Source organism: Elephas maximus, chromosome 10 (genome assembly GCF_024166365.1).
Source record: "Elephas maximus indicus isolate mEleMax1 chromosome 10, mEleMax1 primary haplotype, whole genome shotgun sequence".
NCBI classification, from domain to species: domain Eukaryota; kingdom Metazoa; phylum Chordata; class Mammalia; order Proboscidea; family Elephantidae; genus Elephas; species Elephas maximus.
The window spans coordinates 34,314,338-34,339,193 of NC_064828.1; the positions used below are offsets into that span (position 1 = coordinate 34,314,338).

Sequence of the window (24,856 nt, forward strand, 5' to 3'; positions counted from 1 at the left end):
GCACAGACAATTCTGGAATGGTTGCTGTTCTTGAGCAGCATTTCAAAAACTAATTTATGGGCTCCTTCAAACGATTAGTAATGGAAAGCTCTATGGGGTAGGGGGAGCCCATCAGGATCATCCAAATCAGGGTTTTCTGACCAAAATTCAGGCAAGGGCCAGGTAGGTAAGCGATGTGTGAAGGGCACAGGCAACTCTGACCAACTCAGGAGGGAATGCAGGGAATAACGGGGCAGCCACCATTCAGTTCCAACCTATCACTGCCATGCAGCGAAGGAAACCCTGGGTGGCAGATCTGATTATTCAAAAAACTGTAGAAACTCAGGTCTTTGCATACAATATCCAGATTTTTATGTGAAATCTCCTGAACCGTAAGTGTTGGCAATCAGTAACTTTATTTCTAATAGCTTTTTATTATCATGGAGGTAGTACACATACATTGTATAAAAACAGAAAATGTAGGCCAACAACCACAAAGCATATTCTCACCACTCAAAGATCACCACTGGAACACCTTAAATGCATATTCAGATCTTTTTTTTCCATGAATATATGTATATTTAAAATGTGATCACTCTGTATACATGGTTTTGTTACCTTTTTTTATAAGTTAATGAGCTTAAGCTTTCCTTCTTAGTAACTGTCATCTCATCTGATCCTCTCATATTCAAGCATATCCAATTTGTTCCACTTTACTCCCAAATTTCTTTACAGCAATTTATCCAAACCAATAAGGAAGCCAGGACTATGCTTTGTTTTTAGTTATTATGTCCCTTATGTTCCTCTTTAACAGTTTTGACTTTTTTTATTCTTTTTTAAATCATACTCACTTGCTGAAGGGACCTGGCCAGTTGCCTGCAGAAAGCCTCACCTCCTAGATTTGTCTGGTTGCTTCCTCCTAGTGTCATTTAGTTTGTTCCTCTATCCCTAGTATTTCCTGTAAACTGGAAATACCGGGGATAGACTTCTTTTGGGCGGCAGGGGGCATACATATACTAGGTTGGGTTATGTACTTGCGTCGCACCAGAAATGATCCACCATAAGTGATTCCAGGATATAGGTGGGGACCCCTCCAACATACAGTTACATTTCTGGCCTCAAGAAGCAACGGTAAGGTATTATGCGGCACTATAAAAAAAAAAAAAAGCTCATTGCTGTCGAGTCTATTCCCGACTCATAGTGACCCTACAGGACAGAGTAAAACTGCCCCATAGGGTTTCCAAGGAACGGCTGGTGAATTCAAACTGCTGACTTTTTGGTTAGCAGCCGTAGCTCTTAACCATTGCTCACCAGGGCTCCAGTTAGCACTATATGACTGTCCAAATCTTCATCAGCCATTTCACCTATGGTTTTAAGGCCAATTAGTAATCTTTGCCTGAATCAATTTTATTCAAGTTCACAAAATGCTGTTTTCCAATTCTATCATTCTGTCTACATTTATTAGCTGGTGTTTTTTGGTCAAGATCTTTCTCTCCTCAACTGGAGTTTCTAATTAATATCACAAATACTAACTCCCAGTGGACCAAATCCAATGCATCTGGGCGCAGGATTTAATCTGTGAGCCACCACTTGTGACCCTCAATCGAAGCCAACTGTCTCACCTGTGTCATTGTTCTGTACCCTGTGGCATTAGGTCTTTGGTTCTAACACTCAATTACTGTGCAATCGTTGACATGTTTCTTGTAATCTTCTCAAGGCATTTTATGTGTCTATTTGTCTCCCTGGCTAGACTGTGACCTCCTCAAGGGCAGGGACTCTACTGCAGTATCATTCTTTTGCTTCTGCTAATGTGCTTTTAAAGGTACTTTGGCCTCTGCCAATTCTTATTATCTAAAAAAAAAAAACACTTGTATGAACCAAAAGTTTTCATTCTTGTCTCTTGTGTTCCCTAGCTTTCCCTCTAAAACTTTCCCTGTCTGTCATAGTGAAATGCTTACCTTCTTCATGCTGACAAGTAAACCTTCACAGTATTGCTCTGGGGTTCCTGTGATGGGGTGGCGGTGGGGGGTGTGGGGGAATAACTTACTAATCTTAGAAAGCTGGAAGTCATTTTGTTTTAAATTTCTAGTATCCAGCTGTGTGACACTTCATCACTCTGAGCTTCCATTTCTTCATTCAGTAAAATGAGGTGACTCGGTTAAGTAATTGCTAAGATTGCTCCCAGCTTGGCTCTAACCTTCTAGGATACAAGCGTAACTAGCACCTTTTTGTAGGTATTTGTGACGCATCATCCCTCCCTGCTTGGATGGCACTGGGCTCCCATCACATGAGTCAGCACTGTCCTTTCCAAGGAAGGTCAAGCTTAGGTAGAGTAACACCCACAGTGGGCAGGATTTGCCTCCAGTGACTCTCCTACAGTTAGACTGCTTTAACCTGTATGTCCTAGAAACAATTTGCTCAGTATTTCCAAAGTCAGACAACTAGGGCTGAGTGGGGTTGGTGAGACCCTTGCCATGGAGCCTCACCATAAGGGGTCTGAATGACCCTAGGCCAGCTCTGGGATATGAGTGTTTGTAGAAAACAAAAACCTCTTAGCTCACCTTTTTTTTTTTTTCTTCCAATTCTTTTATCTCAGTCCTATCGGTCTCTCTTCCCTCTTTTCATACCCTTCTTTATAGGTATAATTTCAAGGACTTCATCCAACTGGCTTTATGTGCCTGAAAATAGCTCTCTTTCTCTCTCTCTCCTTGACCTAGGGCAGTTTCAGTCTGAATGTAAATGGAATCTTACCCATTTCCCTGAGGGCTTGAGAGCTCCAGGTGGTGGTGGTGAGACAGCCAAGTCTCCAAGGAGTAAGGTAGAGAGAGAACCATCACCAGTCTTGTTCTTGATAAACTACATATAGAGCCTGCAGGGCATGGGGCTGGCGAGAGCAAATAGCTGAAGTCTGCTCCTAAAGTCTGACCCCTGTCCTGAGACTGTCTTCTAAAGAGACCCAAAATGGATCCCATAATTCTTCCATTCTTCCCTTTTCCCCATTTCATGGCTATCACTTGTTAATGAAAATCAGGTGGCAAGTTGGCCAACAAGGTCTACCTTCTGCTGTATCCTTAGCAGCATCCCATAAATCTTTTGCCATCAACTGTAAATGTTAAGCTAGAACTATTAAGGATGAGCAATCTCCTAGCAAACAGGAAGAAGGGACGCTCTTGAGATTGAGAGTACACTTGGGAGCCTGCCAGTGGTGACGTGGGGTGGCTAGGAGGCTCTTCTGCCACAGCCTGCCCTTCCCTGGGCCCGTCCTTGTCAGATGTTATCACTTGTTTTTCCTCAGAAGGAAGAGAGAGAGTAGCCCCAGTGGCAACAACAGAGTCTTGGGGAGCCCCAGGGGTGGAAGAGATCAGCAGACACCTAGAAAGGAATGAGCCAGTCAGGTCAGGAACAGATGGAAGGCCAAGATCAGAGTAAGAAACAAAGGAGCAGAGTGACACAGTGGACAAGATGTCCAAGAGTAAAAAGATGAAAGTGACGGTTTGTATATAAAGCTGCTGATTTCCTCTGGGCTGCCTGGGCAAGAGCAGCCTGGAGAGAGGAGGTCCCAGTCACAGACGCTTTGTATTCATGTATTTAATAACAATAACTCAGAAGAAGCAATCCCAGCTGTACAGCAAGTAATCCAGTTTCAGAACATCTCTCCAAAAAAAGCACATTTCCCCCCTCTGGCACTCAGCTGTAAGGCTCTGAACTCAGGGCCTCCATATTTACTCTCACTCAGAGAGCTCTTCTATGCAATCCCTAGGTTGGCTGGCCAAGTCATCTTAGACTGAACCCCAAATGTACAATTTCTGTCCTCATCATTCCTGGTAGGAAACTCTAAGTGGCAGAGAATGAAGACTAAGGATCAGAGATTACTGGATAAATTTGCCTAAAACCAATTTGCCTTGAGCCAATTATAAATATTTATCAAATCTGCAGCATTTCAAAGGACTTAGCAGATTCACCTTTTTACTTTTTATTGTTGTCTGCATAACCTTTAATTGTTTAGTTAACTGAATATGCTACATGCCTATTTGCTTGTTTAGAATATTGTGGCATTTTAATAGCAGGAACGTGGAAATTAGGCTGAAGCATCAAAACTATATTGAGCTTCATTGCATTTCCCAAGGCTGTAAAGGTATATTGAATTAAGAAACAAAATGATAACACAAAATGTCTGTTCCAATTATATTTATTGCTAGAAACTTTAAGCTTTTTTTAAAAAAAGTATTTGAAAAGTAGATAACAGAAAAAAGACATATATACAGGTAAGAAGCAATCTCATCATTTACAAGGTGCTGCAAATTTGATAAATTTATAATAACTCAGAATAGATACAAAACCTTGAAATACCCAAAGCATGACAGAAGAACAGGACACCTAAATGGATATAAAAACACCCAAAAGGGGACAGAGCTGCTGGCAAACCGGTCACTAAGTGAACTCAGCATTAAGCAAACACGTTTTCAGTGAACTGGTTTTAAGAGATCTAGCTTTAGGTGGACTAGTGTGAACCAAACTGACTAGAATTAAATCAAAGTGGTTTGCTCCCTCTGGCTCCCCAGAACCCCAGAGGTTTGGGGCTGCGATAGATAGAATCCTGGGGCCCTTCTGAGAGGTGGGAGGTCTGGAGGGGTGAGCCCAGCCAGGGAACCAAGTGTGACAGTGACCTCAGAAGGAGCGTGAGTGTGTGTGAGTGTGCATGTGTGTGAGAGTGAATGTACCATGTGCATATATACTGGGCTGCAGGGCTCAGGCATGTGCACAAGAGTATGGCTAGCCTGAAGCTCCCTGGATGTCCCACCCAGCAAGCTGCACACCCACAGAGGCCCACTTATTACCTCCCCCAGCTGAAGAGAAGAGGAACCAAGTATAGGCACCCACCTCGCCTCCCCCAGGCCCATGTAAGTCCCTGAGAAACAGGCAATACACGCAGCAGACCCACCCAGGTCTGGTTCCCATTCCCACAGAGAGGTGAGGAGCTCCCCTACTCCTTAGAGAGAACAAGGCCAACAAGTTACTCATTAAAAAGGTCCAGAGTTTCCATCTCTTCATCCAGATGCAGAGATAAGATGCTGTGGTAGAAACCCAGCTGATCCTGTATCTGACACTACGTGGGGAGTACAAAGGAGGAGCTCCCATGATGTCCTCTCTCCTTTCTTGTAATTCAGAGCCAGAACACTGACTTATACACAAACACATACTAGAAACATAGATTAGAATGAGACCTTCAGAAAGTACTGGAACTCCTCGCCTGTGTGTGCCTAAGGGTAAGCTACAGCACAGGCTGCACATCTGGGGAGAAGGCCAGTCATCCCCACCGGCAATGGGAAGGCTCTGTCTCCACAATCCATTTGGAATGTCATAATCTTTGGGTCTCTGACCCTAGGGCCCTCCCAGAGGACTCTTCTCCCAGGCTGGCAGACTGCATTCCTTGCCTCGGCTTGCCTGCGGGGTCCACTGGCCAGAGGAGTCTGTCAATGGTAGAAATGGCAGCGGCGGTGGCTGCAGTTCAGATATGGTTGGTAGGGGGCTGCCGGGCGCTGAGCCGCTGCATGTGACAGCCGTGGCAGAGCAAGTGCCCATCCAGAGGGAAGCAGCAGCAGCCTTCCTCGTCACTCAGCTGCATCCGGCAATCCTAGGGAAGGAGAACACCTAGTTCACCCCAGCCCAGGCACCCTGGACACGGAGGACATCCTGGGAGTCTGCCCTGCTCAACGCCAGATTCCTAATTGCTGGAAGAAAGTCTGTGGAGTGTGTGGTAGAAGGGATGGACTCCAGGAGAAACCTGAGAAAATACCTCAGCTGAACACCAGGTGTCGCTGCTGCAGCAGCAATAATGAGCCAGACACCATTTCCAGCAGTTACCAGGAGTCCCCAGCCTTAAGGAGTCTTGACTCTGGGGAAGCTAAATTCAGAAAGGACTAAACAACTAGAACCAGAACAGTGGCTGGAGGACGAGAAAGGGATTGGCGACGTCTGAACCCTTCCTGATTTTTCATGCCTTACACCTCTCCCATGGCTATTCTAGGACTCAACTTTTTCCTTTCCCCTCCCCAATTTCATTGGTTTAAAATCAGTAAAAGTGTGTGTGTGCCAGGGTTGTATTCAATCTGTGTGCTGAGCAAATAATCCAAGAAGCTGGACTATATGAAGACCTCGGTATCAGGAATGGAGAAAGACTCATTAACAACGTGCGATATACAGATGACACAACCTTGCTTAATGAAAATGAAGAGGACTTGAAGAACTTACTGATGAAAATCAAAGAACACCGCCTACAGTATGGATTACACCACAACGTAAAACAAAAATCTTCACAACTGGACCAATAAAGCAACATCGTGATAAGCAAAGAAAAGGCTGAAGTTGTCAACCCTAATGCGTGCACACTTTTCCTGATTTCACTTGGACCCAACAATCAACACCCATGTAAGCGGCAGTCAAAAAATCAATGTGTTGCATCAGACAAATCTTCTGCAAAAGAACTCTTTATAAGTGTTAAAAAAAAAAAAAAAGCAAAGACATCACCTTGAGGACTAAGGTGCGCCTGACCCAAGCCATAGTATTTTCCATCACTTTATATGCACATGAAACCTGGACAAGGAATAAAAAAGACCAAAGAAGAATTGACACCTTTGAATTATGGTGTTGGCAAAGAGTATTGGATATACCACGGACCGCCAAAAGAACGAACACATCTGTCATGGAAGAAGTAGAGCCAAAATGCTCCTTAGAAGCAAGGATGGTGAGACTGTCTTACGTACTTTGGACATGTTGTCAGGAGGGACCAGTAACTGGAGAAGGACATCATGCTTGATTAAAGTAGAGGGTCAGTGAAAAAGATGAATTGACACAGTGGCTGCAACAATGGGCTCAAACATAACAAGGATTGTGAGGATGGTGCAGAGCCAGACAGTGTTTTGTTATGTTGTATACAGGGCTGCTGTGAGTCGGAACTGATTTGATGGCACCTAATAACAACAACCCCTATTCCAATTCTCCTCTAGCAGCCCTGGCCCCTAATGCTCACCTCACAGTGGTAGCACTCAAAATGGTAATCTCTGTCCATGGATATCACCCTCAGGATGTCCTCACAGCCCTGAAACAGACAGACCCCCGTGGGGATGTGAGCAGCATAACAACCCCTTATATAGGCCCCACTCCTCCCCAGTGGGAAGATCACACAGCCTCTCTGCAACCACTGATAGCTTTGAGATGGCCTTCAAAAACAACTTTCCCCTTCCCTCCCTGGCACAGCTCTAGCAGGGCATGCCCCCACCTGGCACCTGATTTCCCTGTACAGGGGCCTGGCCTTACCTACCGCTCCCAGCTGTGGGGCAAGCAGAGGGAATGGAGAGGGGCAGGCAGCACAATAAAGCAGGCTAAGCTGGGGGCGAGGAGCTACAATAGGTTCTGGTTCCTCGTTGGCATGTGGCTTCTCTCCCTGGGTACCCCGTTGCACACACAGTTTAGATCATTTCTGACCCCACCCCACCAGCCCTGAGGATTCGTCCCACCTTTTTCTAGCCCTTACATCTGGGATCTGGTGACCCTGACCTCAAAGTAAGTTTCCTCCTCTGGACTAGGATAGAAGAGATGGAGCCTGAGCCCAGTGAAGCTGTCAGACATGTCCAGGCCCGGATGTTAGGGTCAGAGTGGTGACCCGAGGGCAGAGTCACACGGGAATCTTCCCAGAGTGCATTCCTCAGCACCACCGCTTCCCGCAGAAAGCCAAGCGGCATGTCCCTGTCCCCTCCCCAGAGGCAGCAGTGCTGGCTGCCCTGCAGGAGAACCCAGACATACTGACCTCGGGGGGGAGGATGGGCTGGCCGCAGGCTGCACACTTGGGGGCATAATTTCTGAAAAAGAAAGGGAAGAGGTGAGCTGAGACCGAGGACTCCCTGGGCCCAGCCCCACACTGCACCCCAAGGGATGGACTCACTTGTGGTAGTCGGTGACACAGTACACCTGGTTGGAGAAGTCCACTGTGAAGGGGATGCCATCCAGGCACTTGTTGCAAACGATGCATCGGAAGCAGCCTGGATGATAGGACTTCCCCATTGCCTGCAGGATCTGGCTCGGGGGGCAGGAAGAGAATCAGTCTCTCGCCCCCAGGCCCGGCTCTCCAGCTGCCTGTTATGTTCCCTGCTGCTACCACCAACCTCATCTGGTCCCTGCCATCCTCCCAAAACAACGTTATGTAGTTTGAGGGGATCAGGAATCTTAAAATGGAGGCAGACACTCTGAAAAAGGTCTTTGAGAGCATCCAAGCCCAGTGCTTCTCAACCCAGGCTGGACATTAGAATCGCTTGGGAAGCTTTTAGAAAACATCAGTGTCTGCATGCCCCCCACCCCCTGGCCTAGTCAATCACAATCTCTGATGAGGCGACCCAGGCACTGGCATTTTTTTAGTTCTTCCCAGGTGATCTGCAGGCTTTCAGGGTTAAGAACCACTGATCTAATCTAATCCCTCCTTTTTACAGAAAAGAAAACTGAATTCCAACCGAGTTCCAGCCAAGAGCAGAAGACCCCTCACTCCTAGCTCAGACTGGAGGGCATGACTGTGCCTGCAGAATTAGGGAGGAGCCAGGTCATGGAAGTTTGGGATGGCAGGATTAGGAGCCCAGATTTGATTCCACAGGCAAAAGGAAACCACTGTCAACAGCTGCTCTGGGGAGGAACGGGATGAAAGTGATTCATCTGGTGATAGGTTTCGGCCCCCCACCTTCTCTCAGTGACCATTTAGCCCTGACTCCCACCCTTGGCCCTCAGCCTCACACAGTCCAGGTAAAGTCACTTTCCTCACCTTCTCCAAAATCAAGTGACCACAGACACAGCACTTCTCAGCTGCCTCCTGAAACCCTGAAAACTGGGAGACGGAAAAGACAAAGGGAGGACGTTACCAAGCTGTGAATGCCCTGATGGGTGGACCCCTGGTATGTCACCAAGAAGTCATTTCCAGTGTAGGAGCCTGAGGGACCCCTCACTCACCAGATAATCTTCCTCACAGTACACAGAGCCATTGACGCTGTAGAAGGCCTTGCAGCGCAAAGTTCGCCCTAGAAGCAGCAGAGAAAGGGCTCAAGCCTATCGAGGGGCTGGCTTCCCCCACTCTGGGGTCACCCCTCCCGGATGCCACATGGTGTATTTAAATCTGGACTTTTTAATGTTTTTCCTCCTAACTGCTGTCTGTCCTATCTTGCCACACAGAATCCCATCTGATGCAAGTTCAATTTGCTTTGGCCTTATTCCAGCCAACTTCTCTCCTCGCTCACTGCTCCTCGAGCCCCTGCCTCCTCAACAGTTTTCCATGACCCTCCCCGAAGGGAGTGCCTTCCTCTCCAGTACCCAGTATATGGGGAGCTACCTGGGGAAGCAAAGCCGACCATGCACCGGAGTACATGGTAAAGAAGCTTACGAACAAGATGCCACATAATCTGCATACAGAGAATCGCACTGTCACAGGCCTTGCCCTCTGGGACCTTTCAACCTAGGACCATCTTTGCTCACACTGGCTATCTGCCTCTCAGCCCTGTCTCCCTCCCTCCCTCCAGGGATAGGCTCCACAGAGGTCAGGAGATACTAGAGTTACTGCTGGGGACAAAGTGCTTTGTTTGGGAACGAAGCCAGTCCCCTTTCCTGCTGCACCAGGCTGCTTTTCCAAGCTAAGAGAGACCTTCTGTCTCCAAGGTCCTCTGTACACAGGTAAGGCAGGACCACTCCCTTATGTGATAGACACCCAGGAGCTGCTCTGGGGTGTCTAAATTGTCAGAGAGGGGGAAGGACAGAGAGCAGGGCAGGTAGCGGGCAAGTTCCCCACTGTCACTCACCCTCCACCACCTCTCCACTTCCAGCTCTGCTCAGCAGTTTATAAAAGCTGACTTAGAAACACATGAGACACAGGGAAGGAGAGAGAGGGAATGAGAGACACATCCAGAATAGGCCCTATAAACAGAAGGACAGAGAGATGAGACTAAAGAGAACCAAGCAGAGGCTGGAGAAGCAAGAGAAACGCTGAGTGCTGGAGTCAGACAGGCAGAGATAGAAGATTAAAGGTTTAGCAAAGGAATCAGAATGGGCAAGCCGTGGGGAGGGGTGCAGAGGGAGGGGCGGAGGAGTTAAGGCCGCTGGGAGCACCCCCACCCCAAGCGGGCCTCCTGAGCTAACAGCGGGCATTCCTGCAGCGTGATGTCATCACCTTGGCATGGCCCGGTGGCCTGCACTCTAGTGAGGTGGCTGAACTCTGACCAGCCAAGAGAAAACCCCCCTCTCCGCCCCCCACGGCTCCCCACTCCCCCAGCCCACCCCCGCCCTTCCCACATTCCTGTCTTTCACTGTCGCCCCAGGCAACTCGGCTGCCCAAGACCAAACCCCACCAAGGAGGAACCAGAAGGCCGGGCGGGAGTCCAGGCTGGGCAAGCAGGGAGGCAGAAGAAAGAGGGAGAGCCCAGAGGGGAGGAAAGAGACCGAACAGAGGAAAGGAAGACAGAAGAGAAGGAAGATAAACTAAAGGAGCAGGGGAAAAAGAGGGAGACTCCAGAAAACAGACCGGCTGCGGGGGGAGGGGAAAGCCAGGTAGAACGCAGGCTGGGGAAGTGAGGGAGTAGGTGAGGCAGCTGTGGTTGTCCGCACGTATGGTGGGGACCCAACAGCTGCCGTCAGTGAGCCAATGAAAAGACACAAGTCCTCCTCCTGCTTCCCTAAGCACTTGTGAATAGGTGTGCATGTGTGTGGGGTAGGGGTGCTTGAGGCCTCAGCTCTGGTCCAGAAGGCCTGGTGGGCTACACTTACCGCACGAACAGCAGACAAAGCACTGGGTGTGGTAGAGGCTGTCCAGGGCCTGGCAGGCATTGCTCTGCCCATAGATGCCTTTGTTGCACTTGATACATGTGCCTGAGGGGACAGGAAAAGTTGTCAGCATCGCACCCCACTCCCCAGCTCCCGTCCAGAATAAAACCAGGGTTTCTCTTTCTGGAGTGTGCCAGAGGACCAGCAGAGACAGCCTCGCCTAGGGGAAGGATGATTACTTCTGGGAACAGCAGGCAGCAAGAAATGGCATGCAACAAGATCTTAGCTAGACAGAGAATCCATACTTTTTTTTACTGATTGATCAACATAATTCCGAGCATCTACTTTGTGCCTAGCACAATGCTTAATACTGTGGGAAATTGGAGAAAGTCAAAGATATGGTCCCTGCCTTTTAGATGCTTATATTTTTTTGTTAGAAAAAAGGCCAAGTATGACCCCTGTTGCACTGTGTAGGAAAAGTGGTCAGAGATGCCAGCCTGGATGCCAGTCCACAAGCAGGCTCAAGAAAACTTCTGGGGAAAGCTGGCTAGGGCCAGAAGGCCTCTCTGGGACCTCAGTTTCCCCATCTGTAAAATGAACTATTATTTAGCTACATACTGATTTCTCTTGCTCCCTACTTCCAAGCATCTAAAGATGGAAAGGAAGGATATGGCTTAGCAAAGGGCCCTGTGCAGAGGGAACCATATGAGCCTGGCTCCTGTGGGTAGGTGGCTGAGAATGCAGGATGCGCTCTAGGGATGAGGGTTGCATAGGGAGAACGAGGGGAGAGGAAGGGTGGCAGAACGCCTAAGGCTTCCCTGACACCTTCCACCATAGCAAGGGCACAGAGCTGGGCTGCTCTTCCTGGATATCCCCCCCATAAAATACATACACCTGGCTCTGGCACCCGCCTTTCCTGGGTGTGTTCCTTCCTCCCTCCACTCCCCAATTCCAGGCCCATGAGTGAGGGCTAGGGCCTGTCTTTGGGGAGCAGATCCGGGCCCGCCTCACCCCACCCCATCTCCCCCCTCGGCACACTGCCACACTCCCTGCCTGTTGAGGCCCATCCCAGTCTTTGCCCAGGGGCTCGGGAGCCCGTGCAGCAGCTGCAGTAACTGATGGGCCCAGGCCTGTCCTGCTCCCACCCTCTGGCAGCTGGGCAAGGCTGTAGCCAAGGAAGAGGGCCCCTACTAGGGGCAGGAATAGGAGGGTACATACAGTCAGACTGGGGGTAGACACAGGGGTCTGTAAGGGCTCTGTGGGGGGGGCGGGGCTAGAGACACAGGGGTCTGCAGGCGCTCTGTCAGAGGAAACAACCTGGCCTCCAGGGAAAAGAGGCCCCCACCTCTGGGTTCAAAATGTAGCCTCTCCAGGGGAGATCTGCCACAGGACTGTCAAGCCAGGGGACCCTGTACAGCCATCTCTTTGGGAAGCCTTGGACATTATGAGAAGACAAGGAGAAACAGCTCAGGCATGCCCGCCTCACCTCCCCTAACCCAGCACATCCACACCTAGGTTCTTCTTGTCATCTGACTGCACTCCGAGTTGCTGTATTCCTCTTTGGTTTAGTCAAAGAGACTTTTTTTCACTAAAAGCCACTTCTCCTGGGTCTCAAAAGTAAATTACTAAGAGGGCCCTTGTCTCTCAGTCTCCCTTGACCAAAGTGATTTAGCATATCTGTTCTGGGCTTTCCTTTCTCCCTAAGGTTGGGGGTGGGGGAAAGGGGTGGGGGCCCTTGGGGGGGGTTGGAACTGACCTAGGCAGGGCCCTTCCAACCTGCAGCCTTGTTACCTCTGAACTTCCCCCCATTCCATCTTCCCAGGTTGATTCTCTCTCCATTCACATTTTTAGCCATAGAATTCTAGAACATTGGGGTCCAGGGCAGGGACATGGGTGGTTGAGAAAAAAGGTGGGAAGGGACTGTCTGGAAAACTAAGAGACCACAGCCCTAGGGGTGTGCTTTCAAATTCCTTCTCTACTTCCTACCACGATCAGATTAGCATTTCTTTATACAGTGCAGTGGTGTCTGTGTGTTTTCGTCAAAAGATCATTCAAGACCCCATATCCCCCATCCAAACCCGTTGCCATCAAGTCGATTCAGGCTCAAAGCAGACTCTATAGGACAAGAAGCAGCCGGTGGATTTAACTACCAACGTTTCTGTTAGCAGCCGCGCTCTTAACCACTGCGCCACCAGGGCTCCACTGAGACATATAACCAATACTTGTTGAAAATAACCCAGTAGGGAAGCGGGATAGCGACCAGGTTTCCTTAACAGCAGCAGGAAGAAAGGGGCGACTTCTAGCCTGAGTTCTGAGCAGGTTATAGCCAGAACTCAAGGCCAGGTTATTCCTGGCAGTTACACAGGGTCGTTACTCAGTCAGAGATAATAGTGTCCCAGCGGTCATGGCTTCTGCCCTGACTTCCGGAGGATAAGGAAAATAAAAGCTGGCACTACCGGGTCCCCTTGCCTTAAATAACCACGAACACACCGAGCCATCAGGACGGGGGCGGGGCAACATTTGTGGCCCCATTTCTCGCCCCAGGGCGCTCCATCCTCCTGCCCAAGCTCCATTTCCCCGACAACGGCCACGGCTCCGCGCGTGCGAGAAAGTCCCCGCCGCCCCCCCGCCCCAAGCCCCACGCCGCGCAGCGCCGCCACAGCCCGCCCCGCCCGGGGCACCTGGAGCGCCCGGGCAGGAGCCGGCAAGCACGCGGCCCGCCCGCCCCGCCCCCCAACCCGCGCATTCCCCGAATTCCTGCGGGTGGAGCCTGGGCCGGGTGGGGGCGCCGCAAGCAGGAGCCTACAGGGGCACCACCGTGAAGGGGGGAGCAAGATGGGGGATGCTCTCACTGCCCCACTGGGTCCCCTCCCTACGAGGCCTCCTACCGCGAAAACCCGAGGCTCCACTGCTTGGGAAACCAGGACTCACGAGATAATCAGGGGGTTTGAGTTTAGCAGGAACGAGGAGCCCAGGTCCATTTGAAGCCCCGTGGGAAGTTCGAGAAAACGCTCTGCCCCTTCTTGCCTCTTTTCTAGCTACGCGTCTCCGCCTTCGACCCCCGGGGGCCGGCAATTTCGGCCGTCGGGGCACTGGGGAACCGAATGCGGAAGGGTCCCTTCCCATCCCTAACCATTTCTCTTCTCTCTCACTCACCGAAGTAGTCCTCCCTGGCCTCCTGCTCCCGCATCCGGGCCCGGGCGGCCTCCGGAGCAAACGGAACCGGCGGCTCCTCGGGACCCGACGGCTCAATCCCCGAGGGTTCCCCTCGGGCGCCGGCGTCTCGCCCACCCGTGCCCACCGCCAGGCGCAGCAACGCTGTTAGCTCATCTTGGTAGCGGGCGCCCGCGGCGCAGTCTCCGTAGCCGGTCACCGAGTGTCGTCCAGGTTGCGCCCCGCGTCTCTCCAAGGGCCCCTGCGCGCCCACTCCAGCCCCAGCGAGAGCTCCGGGGCTGCCCAGTGCCGGGGGATACGAGTGGCGGCTTTCCTGGCAGCCGAACCCCGCGGACCGGTGAGCGCACAGTAGGTCCAGGGCGGCGTGCAGCTCCGGGTAGGCGGAGGGGACCCCTCCGGAGGAATAGCCTGCTGGTGCCCCAGCCAGGGGCGGGCCAAACAGGCACGACCCGACGGGCAGAGGGCTCCCATGGCGCTGGTCGTAGCCCATGCTGATGCCGCTGGTACGATTACTGCAGGGCCGGCTACCTCCGGCTCCGCCAGCCCCTGCCCCGTCCAGCAGCAGGCTGCCCCGGGGGCTGGACGGCTTGCTCGCATCGCTGGCCGAGCTACTGGCGAAGCTGGAGCGGGGGCTCAGGGCCGGGGCCGTGGTCTCCAGCCGAAAGTCGGGGGTCAGTGACTGAGGTAGAGGCAAGGCCCGGGTAGGGGGCGGCCCCCCGGGAAAGGCGCCTTCGTAGCGCTGCGCCTCAAAGGAGCCGCGCGGGTTCCGCTCAGCGTCCAGGGGGCCTTGCTCTCGGGTCGGCTCCAACGGCTCATCCCCAGGTCCCCCAGTAGCTCCTCGGGGCCCGGATTTCCTAGATCCCCCCAACCCACTCTGTCGCCCCTTACTCGGCCCGGGGGTCCCATCGGACCCGGACCGGCTAGATTCACCCTTTCTGCGGCCGAACTTGGCGCTGCCGGAGTCCGAGAGTCTTAACTTCTCCAGCAGGCGACTGGCTTTCTCCCCTAACCGCTCCATGCCCTCGGGTCTGGGGCCTCCAGCCCCCTCCCCGCCCGGCACCCTGCAGCGTTTCAGTGGCCGCTTCTCTTCCCCTGCGGCCGGACTCTGGCTCCCCAGGGACACAGGGCGGGCACAGGGGCTTAGCGGGCGGCCAGGATGCCCGGCGCCAGGAATCCTGCAGCATCCCCCAGCGAGAGGGGCTGCGTCCTCCCGCGCATCAGGGGTTTAGCGGGGCTGGAAAGGCCTACGGCCGCGGCTGTCCCGTCCGCCGGTCTATCTGTTCACGCGTCGGTTCGCCCGGTCGCCCCACTCCCCGGCCCCGGCCCGGGCCCCGGCCCCCGCCCCCCTCGCTCTCACACTCGGCACGGACTGAACTTCTCTCCCAAACTTTTGTCTGCCTGGCCGGATCTACTTTCCGGGAAGGGCGGAGCGCAGAGCGGGATGGGGGGCGGACTGCGCAGGGATCTCTGGTGTGGGGAATAGGGGGTGGTGCCGCTGCTGTCTCGGAGGTGGAGACCTGCCGACTGGAGGCGTGAAGAGGCGGGGGCAGTTGGGGCAGCTACTTCTACCTCACTCAAGTATTGAAACAGAGAGGACTGTGTGTGTCGGGGCAGGGAACTCTTTGTAGTTGGAATGCGCGGAGGTACACGATGGATTGTCGCAGTTTGGTACAGGGGATGGAAGGCTTGTTCTGCGCAAACACCGTGACTTTGTTCCTAGTGCGAGGACTGTGGGCGAGATGGAGAGAGACTGACACAGAAGTGGTGAGACAAGGAGAGAGACGTAAAGAGGAAGACACGGGAAAAAAAATACAAAATGAGGCTCAGAGATGCGGGCCTAAAGATAGTGCTGAAAAGCAAGGAAGCCCAGATAGAGAGGTGGTGGAAGAGAGCGAAGGAAAGGGAGGGTGAGAGCAAACGAGAGCGTGGCTGGTTCAGAGATCGAAGGATGGATAGACTAAGAAAAAGACAAACATGTAAATCCAGAGGGAACGAGAGACAAGCAGATAGACTGCAATAAAAAGACATCACTTTCTGAACCCAAAGCTCCCATGACGGTGTTGAGAGCGCGATTTAGTATGAAACGAAAAAAGCGTAAGGAAAAGGTTTGGCACTAATCGCTCACCTTCTGAGTGGGACAGAGGAATAGACAGACACCCCCTGGTGTTGGGAAATGAGATTTTTAGCAAATATTTCAGGTGACTACAGGGATTTTTTTTTTTTTTTTTAACAGGGATATAGGAGCCCTAGTGGCTCCGTGGTTAAGAGCCAGTTAAGAGATATAGCTGCTAACCAAAAGGTCGGCAGTTCGAGTCCTCCAGCCGCTCATATGGGGCAGTTCCTACTCTGTCCTGTAAGGTTGCTATGAGTTGGAATCAACTCGCTTGCAATGGATTTGGTCTGACAGGGATAGAGGGAGCCCTGGTGGTGCAGTGGTTAAGTGTCTGGCTACTAACTAAAAGGTCAGTAGTTTGAATCTACCAGCTACTCCTTGGAAACCCTGTGGGGCACTTCTACTCTGTCCTGTAGGCTCACTATGCTTCAGAATCCACTCCACACCAAAGGCGTTGGTTTTTATGGTTTGGACAAAGATAGGTCTAGTATTAGAGCTAGCAAACGCTTCCCTCTTGGCTGGCCCACAGGAGGCTGGTGATAAAGAGTAACTATTAATTGAAGAGGAACAAAAGAAATGTCATTTAGAGGAAATAGCAAGTGAAAATGATCAGAGTGGAAAAGAAAAAGAGGCTGATATTTGCCCTACTAGAGGGATCAAGAATAAGCATGGCTGAGGCTGAACATACTGAATTAAATATCAATCAACTTATTTTGCCCAGAGTAGCTCATCAGGGACAAGGGGTGGAGGAATTAGAACAAGAAGGAAAAGAACTCTTTAAATGAATATGAAAACTATATGCAAACAAATCATGCTTATTTTTTTCATGTCCACATTTAGGTGTTTTTTATAATCTTAGTGTATCCTTATTGAATGGGGAAGGGAAGGAAAGGAGGCTGATATCCTTTGGGAAATTAGTTTGGCACTATTTGGCTTCTTTGTCCTAGTTGCATTGTCTCCTTGACCCCATCTCTCTTGAGAAGCAGCCTCTCCATTTCCCTAGTCAAGCCTTCAGCTTTTCTCTAATCCTGAGGAGAGTTTACTGTCACACTGGCCGCAGGGAGGACTGAAAGCATTAGTAATGGAGAGGAGCTAGCAGGTTGGCTCCAGAAAGTGCAGTGAGCGACATCCTCAGGACCCTAAGGCTGTCCCTCCTTTCTGGTCTCCCAAGTGTTTTGAGGGAAGGAAGTGGGTAGGAAGGGACCTGGATTGTTTCTCCCAATTACTTAACATCCAAAAGATCTACACAGCCTCTGATATTTGGAAGCTTTGATCCTTTAGGGGTAAGGATGGGAGTATAAGTTCTAAGAAAAGTTGAGAATGCATTAAAGGAGGCCCATCCAGGAGTTGGTGGGGTCAGCAGTGGGCACATTTGAGATCAGCAACTTGTTTTTGGGGAATAACAGGAAGCCAGGACAAGTGAAGGGGAAGAGGGGTGCACTAATATGTAGGACTCCAAAATGCTCACGACCTTGGGGCAGCTGTTTGCAGTCTGAACCGACCTGAGGGCCCCACAGGCCCTCTTCTCCATCTCCAGTTACCATCTCTGTATGGATAACTCCCAAATCCCTCTCTTTAGCCCAGACTTTCAGTTTTATAAACTCAACTGACTACCAGCATCTCCACTTGGGTTGTCTCAAAGGCACCCCATGCCCTAAAATGAGCTCATCTTCCCTGTCTCCATGAAACTGACTCCTCCTCCTACATTCCCAGAGTAGATGGCACCATTAACCACTTAGCTCCTTAAGCCAGAAACATGAGCACCAGCCTGTTTCCTCCCTCTCCCTTAGTGCTCAAATCCAAGCAGTCAACAAGTCACATCAGTTTTGCTTCCTAAACATCTTTCAAACCTGTCCTCTCCCCATCACCACTACATATGTCAGGGCACCATCTTTTCTCTCCTGAACTACTACAAAAGTCTCCCTGCTGACGCTTGTTCCCTCCAATCCATTCTTACACCCTGAGGTCAAGTGATTGTTCTAAACCACAAAACTGATCATCTCATTTCCTGACTTAAAATCTTTCAATGATTTCTCACTGCCCTTCAGCTGAAGTCTATACTCCTTACGATGGTTTACAAGGTCTCTCTAAATCACCCCTCCCCAGACTATCTGGCAGTATTGGACTTTTTCTGTGCTTGCTCTTGTCTCTGGGCTGTGTGCCTACTGATCCTTATGTCTGGCATACTCTCTTGGCCTCCCCTTCCCTTCCCCTAGCTAACTCATCCCCATCTTTCAGGAATCAGTTTAAACATGACTCCCTCTGAAAAGCTTTTTCTGGCCACAAGAGTAGGTCAGATAGCCCTCTGTGTGCTTTCCTTGCACCCTGTACTCCGCTATCATTACCCTCATCACAGCTCATTTCATTGCCTACGTAATGCCTAGCTTCCCGACTAGACAATAAAATCTGTGATCACCATCTCATCAACAGTGTATCAGGAGCGCCTAGCACAGTGCTTCATACCTAGTAACCAATCTATGTTGGATGATTGAATGAAATGAATAGAAAGCCGTTTTTACTTCTCAGTCCATTCAAGATGCATAAAGTCTGTGCTTCTCTCTCTCTCTCACACACACACACACACACACACACACACACACACACTTTCTCCAAAATATAGTTTGGCTTGATAGGAGTAAGAAATAGCTATAAAGCTGTATATACTGCTTAATCATACAGTGGGGAAGCAGCTGCTGTGAGACATGAAAACTCTTAATTTCCTAATCTATAAGATGGGAATAATAAGATTTGCCTTGTACTCTTCAGACAAGGATTGGAACGGACAATGGGATAGAAAAACATGCTGGTGAAGAATGAGCTTCTTGGATCAAGTAGACACTTGAGACTATGTTGGCATCTCCTATCCGCAGGGGAGATGAGAGGGCAGAGGGGGTCAGAAGCTGATGGAATGGACACGAAAAGAGTGGAGGGAGAGAGCGGGGCTGTCTCATTAGGGGGAGAGCAATTAGGAGTATATAGCAAGGTGTATATAAATTTTTGTATGAGAGACTGACTTGATTTGTAAATTTTCACTTAAAGCACAATAAAAACTAAAAAAAAAAAAAAGATTTGCCTTGTATAATTCAATAAACAGTGCCTTATTATATCTAAATCCCAATTCCCAAATAAGAATGGAACCCATGTTCTTTCTCCTGCTTAAAACAATTTGGCCCATGACTGAAACTGCCCACCAGATGGCAGTATTACCCTGGGCTGGTCCTGTTCTTCCACTGCAGAGCAAGACCAGCAGTCATGGGGAAATAAGGTACAACCAGGGCTGCTTCCCCTAGAGCTGAGGGTGAACCCAAAAAAGAAACTCAGAAACCGGGGCATGTATCAAGAAGGCCTCATGTTTCTTAGACCCATCCTCCTCCTTTCCTCATTTCAGGCTTAGGAATAAGCATCTTCTGTCTTGCCATTCACAGTAGGGGGCTTTCCCCCTTTCTATATTAAGTTCTTTTATCCTGCTAGAGCTGCAAGCTTCCACTTCCAGTGGGGACTGTGTTAAGAAGAGAGGTAAATTTACTTTCTCAGACTGCAGAGGGTATCTCCTTATTCTAGGAAGACCCATGGCCACCCATTTCTGGGACATGGGGTGTGGCAGAAGTCAGAGTTCATTCTCGCTATAGATTTCATTCATCCTTTTCCACCTTGATTTCAATGAATGAATTCAAGTCTGGGCAGAAGGTTTTGTGGGGTTGGTCAAAAGATGGGGAGACAGGTCCATTCTCATCACCTCCCTCATCTTCCTCTTCTTGGAAGTTGGGATTGTAAAGTTCTGGTGGGAGGAGCTGCACCTCAGCAGAAGGCAGTCTGTCTGAGGGAGGCCCATACACGCGGTTGGCTTTGGTGCCATGCTTAGAGTTAGCATCCAGGTGATAGCAGAGCTCTGTGAGGCGCTGGGCCCGGAAACGAGGAGGGCGGGCCACCCAGACACCTGGCTCATTAAGACTGTCCTCTTCATCTGACATCAGCTCTTCTGTCACATCCTTCCACAGGTGTTGGTCCTCAGGTCCAAAATGCCTCATGATACTGGATCGGTTGGCGAAAAGCTACGGTAGGAGCCCAGGACAGAGATTAGGAAGAGAAACAGACTATGGCTTAGATTTGGGGAAAACATTTTGATGGGGAGGAAAGCTGTTATAATCTGTGCTTGATGGAACCCAGTCCCCAAATCAAATCTTAGAACTGGCTCAGCCTCCTTTTCTTCTATTTATCTATAATCCTAGCTCTCAATCCTACCCTCAAATGCCATGTCCTCTGGCCCTTCCCACTGTGGCTTATTAGGGTTTAGAATTTAACATCTTGAAAGGATGGCCTAGAAACCTCCTACCCGGTATCGGCGACTTCGAAGTTTCTTGTCCTCTTTCTCCTTCAGGCCTTTAAAGGGGTTCAGGGAGTTGCGGTACTCACGCCTCTTAGTGAGGAAATAGGCCACACAGGCTCCTGGGGTGGAGAGAAGAGGAGGAGGAGCAAAGGGGCAAAAAGCAGGCTCCTCTACAGCAGTGGTCCTCAGCCCTTTTTTCTGCCTTAACACTACTGAATGAGAGGTTGAGAATCACTGTCTAGAAGCTGGGCTTTCTTGGCATTCCCATCAGCACCTATTCACCCCTCTTTGGTTCAACTCTCTTTTCCCACCTCCATCTCCAACACTAACTCTTCTCGTATCTCCCACTGATAAAAGACAACTCCAATTGTTTCTGTATTCCCCCCATTAAGTCTACTCCCCTCGCTACTCTGCCGATAGCAGATTATGGGTACTTTTTTAGCAGAAGCTTTCCAGTTCATGATGCTTCAGGGTTAGCTACAGACACATAACAGAAGAGAGCAAGGAAAGTAGAAAACCTAGGACATAACATTTAGGGACAAAAGGGCAGGCCTGGCTTCTGATTTCTTTTTCATAATGCCTCAGATTCAGGCCCTGCATAAATATAATTCATGATGGCTCCTTTGTCCATTCTCATTTCAGACTGAGAAGGGACAGAAAAAGGCAGTTAGGACTAATTCTGTGAATACTGTCGGTGAAAAGAATAGCCAAAAATAATAATAACTTGAAGTCCACTATTTTCAAAACCACCTAAATCATCTCCATTATGCTTTTTCTCCTCTGACCAAGAACATGGTGGAGGGAGGAGGGCAGAAAGGATGGGATGGAAGTTAACTTGTTTTTTTCTTACCTTTCAGCTCCTTATCAGTGTAATTGTGAGGACTGGTCACCAGTTCCTGCTTGAGCTTTTCCAGAAGGAACTTCACTACTGAAATATTCCAGGAGGACTTGATGCTGCCACAAAAAGAAGAACGTATGGCAGTCCGCTTTTTAAGAGCCAGACAGAGATACCCAGCACTAATCAACTTAGTGTAAATTCCTCCATGGCCCAAGACAGGATACAAGGGACAATGGTGAGATCAAAGCCCTAGCTTCATGGTTGGATTGCACCATTCCTCTTCCGTCCCCTTAGCAAAGTTCCTTGTGAACTACTTTCCCTCTAGAGGACCGTACCTTTCAGACCCATTGAATCTCTTGTCATTGGTGATATGGTTATGCACATTGTGAACCATTTTCTAGGAAAAAAAAAAAAAACAGGAATTAAGCCAGGAGTGGATATTATGAAAACCCGCTCAAGTCTGTAGGGTTAAAAAGCATTGTCCCTATGTAGTTCTCTGCCTGAATCCTTCTCACAGTCTGGGTACCATTCTTGTAGATGCCTTTCCTTAGCCAGACGGCCAGAAATACTTATCCAAATTAGTATTCATAATGGAGCCCTTCTTCCCTCTTTTCATTTAATTTGTGTCAAGATTCCAGGATCATCCCTGGCCATAATTCTGCTCCTGGTGAACGGGATCACTAGAGCAGAAGGTCTCAAACATTTCCAGGGACATACCCCTAATGGCAGGAGAGTGTAAATACACACCAGGGCTACTAACACAAGTGGGCGTTTCTTGAAGCCCCCATTCTTGCAAAATTTTTAGATTTTCTTCAAAATACATCTATATTTCTTTTAATATAAAAATGTCTTCCAAAATTTTCTAGTAAAATTGATGATCCAGGAATATGTCCCAGGTTTATCCATGGCTTTATATATTGCCTTGCACATGACCACAAATCCCAGGGGTATACACAATATGGTCTGAAAAACTCAGACCTAAAATAACAGAAGTGTGCTTTGGAAAGGACCTTGAAAACTCTATCATCCAACCTCCCTTTCACATTATCAAACAGGCCGTCTTTTGCTTATACAACTCTAGTGATGGGTTCTCACCACTTTTTGAAGCGGCTTATTCTACTCCTGAACATCTCTAATAGTTAAAAAATTTTGCTTTAGATGCCCCAGAATATGACCCCAGTTTTGCCTGTAATGGAATCCCTGATGGCATAGTGGTTAAGAGCTACGGCTACCAACCAGAAGGTCAGCAGTTCAAATCCACCAGGCGCTCCTTGGAAAGCCTATGGGGCAGTCCTACTCTGTCCTTTCGGGTCTCTCTGAGTCGGAATCGACTTGATAGCACCAGGTTTTTTTGTTTGTTTTTTTTTGCCTATAATAGCACCTGAAATATTCAAAGATAGCTTTCGTGTACTCCCTAAGTCTTCTCTTATCTAAAGGACCTCAAGTCCTTCAGGCATTCCTTGTGACATAGTTTCCAGACAGACTCCTCATCAAACTATGAGGCTCTCTGCTTTGCTAGTGTCCCTCTTACAGAGTAGCACCTGGAGCTGAATCTAACCCATCAAATGAGAGCTGGCCAAAGAGACCATTACCTCCCTCAGTGGAACACTGTACTTCTAGGAATGAAACCCAAGATGGTGTTACCTTTCCTAGCAACCCCACACCCATGCACAATGCCACAGGGTTCATTCATCATGAGCTTGTAGTCAACCCAAGTCCTCAGACACTTTTCGCACGAATTGCTATCTCTGTCATTCTGCAACTGATTTGTTAAATTTTAATGCAGGGTTTTATATTCCTTCTATTAAATTTAGCTTTGTTATTTCTGATTATATTTTCATTCCAAGCTCTCTCAGTTGGTGGAAGTTACACGGTTCCATCTTGATGGGTTCATATCCTGATTTAAGGGCTTCAACTCCATAGTCAGAAATCCCCAATTTAAGCTTCTACCTCTATGACTGACTGACCATATCAGGTTAGGGAAGTACTGTCAACTCATTATGGCTGGGGTCTTCACTATACTGTTATTATACTTGCTTCATAGTTGATATAGTTATTTTACCTCTTAGAAGTCCAAATTTAAGGAATTACAAGGGATAGATGAATACTTCAGAAAGAATTTGGAAGAGCTGCAAAAGGGGGGGGGCATTGCATAGCTTCCAACTCTAGTGGCTTAGAAGGGATCAGCTGATAAAAATCAAACCAGGCTTGAAGTGGAAAGGGATAATATTCTAGACAATACTAAGTGTGAAGACTGTAAAGGGTGCCAGCTCACCTACCTCCTTGGTGAGCTAAAAATAAACACATTTTCCCAGGAATAGCTTGGGTCTACAGCATTCCAAGGAATTAAGAGTTTTGGTTCGGTCCTTTTGGTTCACAGGATCCCTAGCAACAATCCACAGCCGCCCCAGCACATTGGAGAGATGCCACTCTGATTCCTTCCCAGAGCTAAAGATTGTAATAGTGAAGTTCTGTGACTGTTCCTCCCCACCTGCAAAGTCACAGTCTGGCTGCTGAGCCCACAAGGACATTTTAAACCTTCTTCTGTGATGGTCAACAAAATTCCCTGGCTGGCCCTCTAGATCCTCATCAAGTACTATCATAGAGAGCATGATGAGCGAGCATGCTGTTCTCCTCAGTCGGTTCCCAGTTCCACCAAGCTCATTAAAGGGCAGAAAAAAGCCAGGTCTCACACTGCTCCTCTCTCGGGAGGCAATAGGCAGGGGTGGAATGGAAGTGATTGACTCTGAAAATCCTGACTTCATGCAAAGTATAATTTACGCATGTATATTCATGATTGAAACATTATGGAGTTTTGGGAAATCCCTTGAAATGCATTTCTAGTTATATGCCTCCATTTCTACTACTGGCAACAAGAGTGGAGTGGCTATCTTGGGCCAGAAATCCATGACAGAGAATCTATACCCATCTCAGTCCTTGGTAAGTGAGGAGACATCGGGAACATAACCAAAATGCAAAATGAAAACTAGAAACAAATCGATACTGATTATGAATGGTGTTTTCCCATGGAAAAAAAGAATCCCTCAATGTAAAACTGAGGTCTTAAGAGGAAAATGAAGCTGGCATAACCTCTGCTGGGGTCCTGGGCCCAATGCCACATGCTTCAACCTGAGGGAAATACACGTGGAAAATATTTCAGAAGACAAAGACAAATCAAAAGAAGGGGAGAGTAAGAATGGGATCTCTGAGAAAAAGGAAAAGGCACTAAATCTATTCAGCTTTTAGAGCGTATGGGAAAGAGAGAAGAGACTAATATACATAAAGGATATATAAATGGTAATCAGATGTTTTTGATCTTGACTAAGACAGTCACAAGAAGAAATGGGCTATATGTTAAGATGGGGTTTAGGTTGGATGTGACAGGTGACCTCCACTCCCAACCAGGACTTTCAAGTTACTTCAAGCAGCCATTATCCAGGGAATGGAAACCCATTACAGTCAGTATGAACAGTATATGGCATATATATGTGTATGAATTTCTACACAAAAAACCATCTTCCATGTTTGTTTGCCAACCGCACCCACCCCCCACAAGGTATTTTCAGAAAGGTGCTATGCTAATCTTTTTTTTTTTCACAGCAACATGCAAAAAAAAAAAAATTGGCATAGCGCACTT

At 48.9% G+C, this 24,856-nt stretch overlaps 2 protein-coding genes and 1 long non-coding RNA gene across 9 annotated transcripts in view; 1 reads left to right on the top strand and 2 right to left on the bottom strand.

The window, feature by feature from the left end:
• Nucleotides 1-15,285, bottom strand: part of AJUBA (ajuba LIM protein) — a 25,121-nt gene extending 9,836 nt beyond the window's left edge. The window contains exons 1-8 of one of the 3 annotated variants that reach the window (XM_049899586.1): nucleotides 13,924-15,285; nucleotides 10,771-10,872; nucleotides 8,971-9,038; nucleotides 8,786-8,848; nucleotides 7,922-8,052; nucleotides 7,787-7,838; nucleotides 7,010-7,078; nucleotides 375-5,614 (exon numbers count right to left, since the gene is read on the bottom strand). In XM_049899586.1, the coding sequence (XP_049755543.1) occupies nucleotides 5,489-5,614; nucleotides 7,010-7,078; nucleotides 7,787-7,838; nucleotides 7,922-8,052; nucleotides 8,786-8,848; nucleotides 8,971-9,038; nucleotides 10,771-10,872; nucleotides 13,924-14,959 (1,647 nt within the window). In that variant the 5' untranslated portion in view covers nucleotides 14,960-15,285 and the 3' untranslated portion in view covers nucleotides 375-5,488. Of the gene's footprint in view, nucleotides 1-363; nucleotides 5,615-7,009; nucleotides 7,079-7,786; nucleotides 7,839-7,921; nucleotides 8,053-8,785; nucleotides 8,849-8,970; nucleotides 9,039-9,809; nucleotides 10,209-10,770; nucleotides 10,873-13,923 lie in introns of those variants that run through there. The other 2 variants (XM_049899587.1, XM_049899588.1) reach the window with 2 other exon arrangements.
• Nucleotides 14,196-23,026, top strand: LOC126084788 (uncharacterized). The gene is made up of 3 exons (XR_007519067.1): nucleotides 14,196-14,278; nucleotides 20,053-20,111; nucleotides 21,239-23,026. It is a non-coding gene; the product is annotated as an uncharacterized LOC126084788 (long non-coding RNA).
• The window catches only part of C10H14orf93 (chromosome 10 C14orf93 homolog), a 22,360-nt gene continuing 16,627 nt past the window's right edge, over nucleotides 19,124-24,856 (bottom strand). For all 5 annotated transcript variants that reach the window (XM_049899589.1, XM_049899594.1, XM_049899591.1 and 2 more), the window contains 4 exons: nucleotides 21,555-21,616; nucleotides 21,232-21,335; nucleotides 20,388-20,500; nucleotides 19,124-20,106 (listed from right to left, as the gene is read on the bottom strand). In XM_049899589.1, coding sequence (XP_049755546.1) covers nucleotides 19,687-20,106; nucleotides 20,388-20,500; nucleotides 21,232-21,335; nucleotides 21,555-21,616 — 699 coding nt within the window. In that variant the 3' untranslated portion in view covers nucleotides 19,124-19,686. The remainder of the gene's footprint in view (nucleotides 20,107-20,387; nucleotides 20,501-21,231; nucleotides 21,336-21,554; nucleotides 21,617-24,856) is intronic.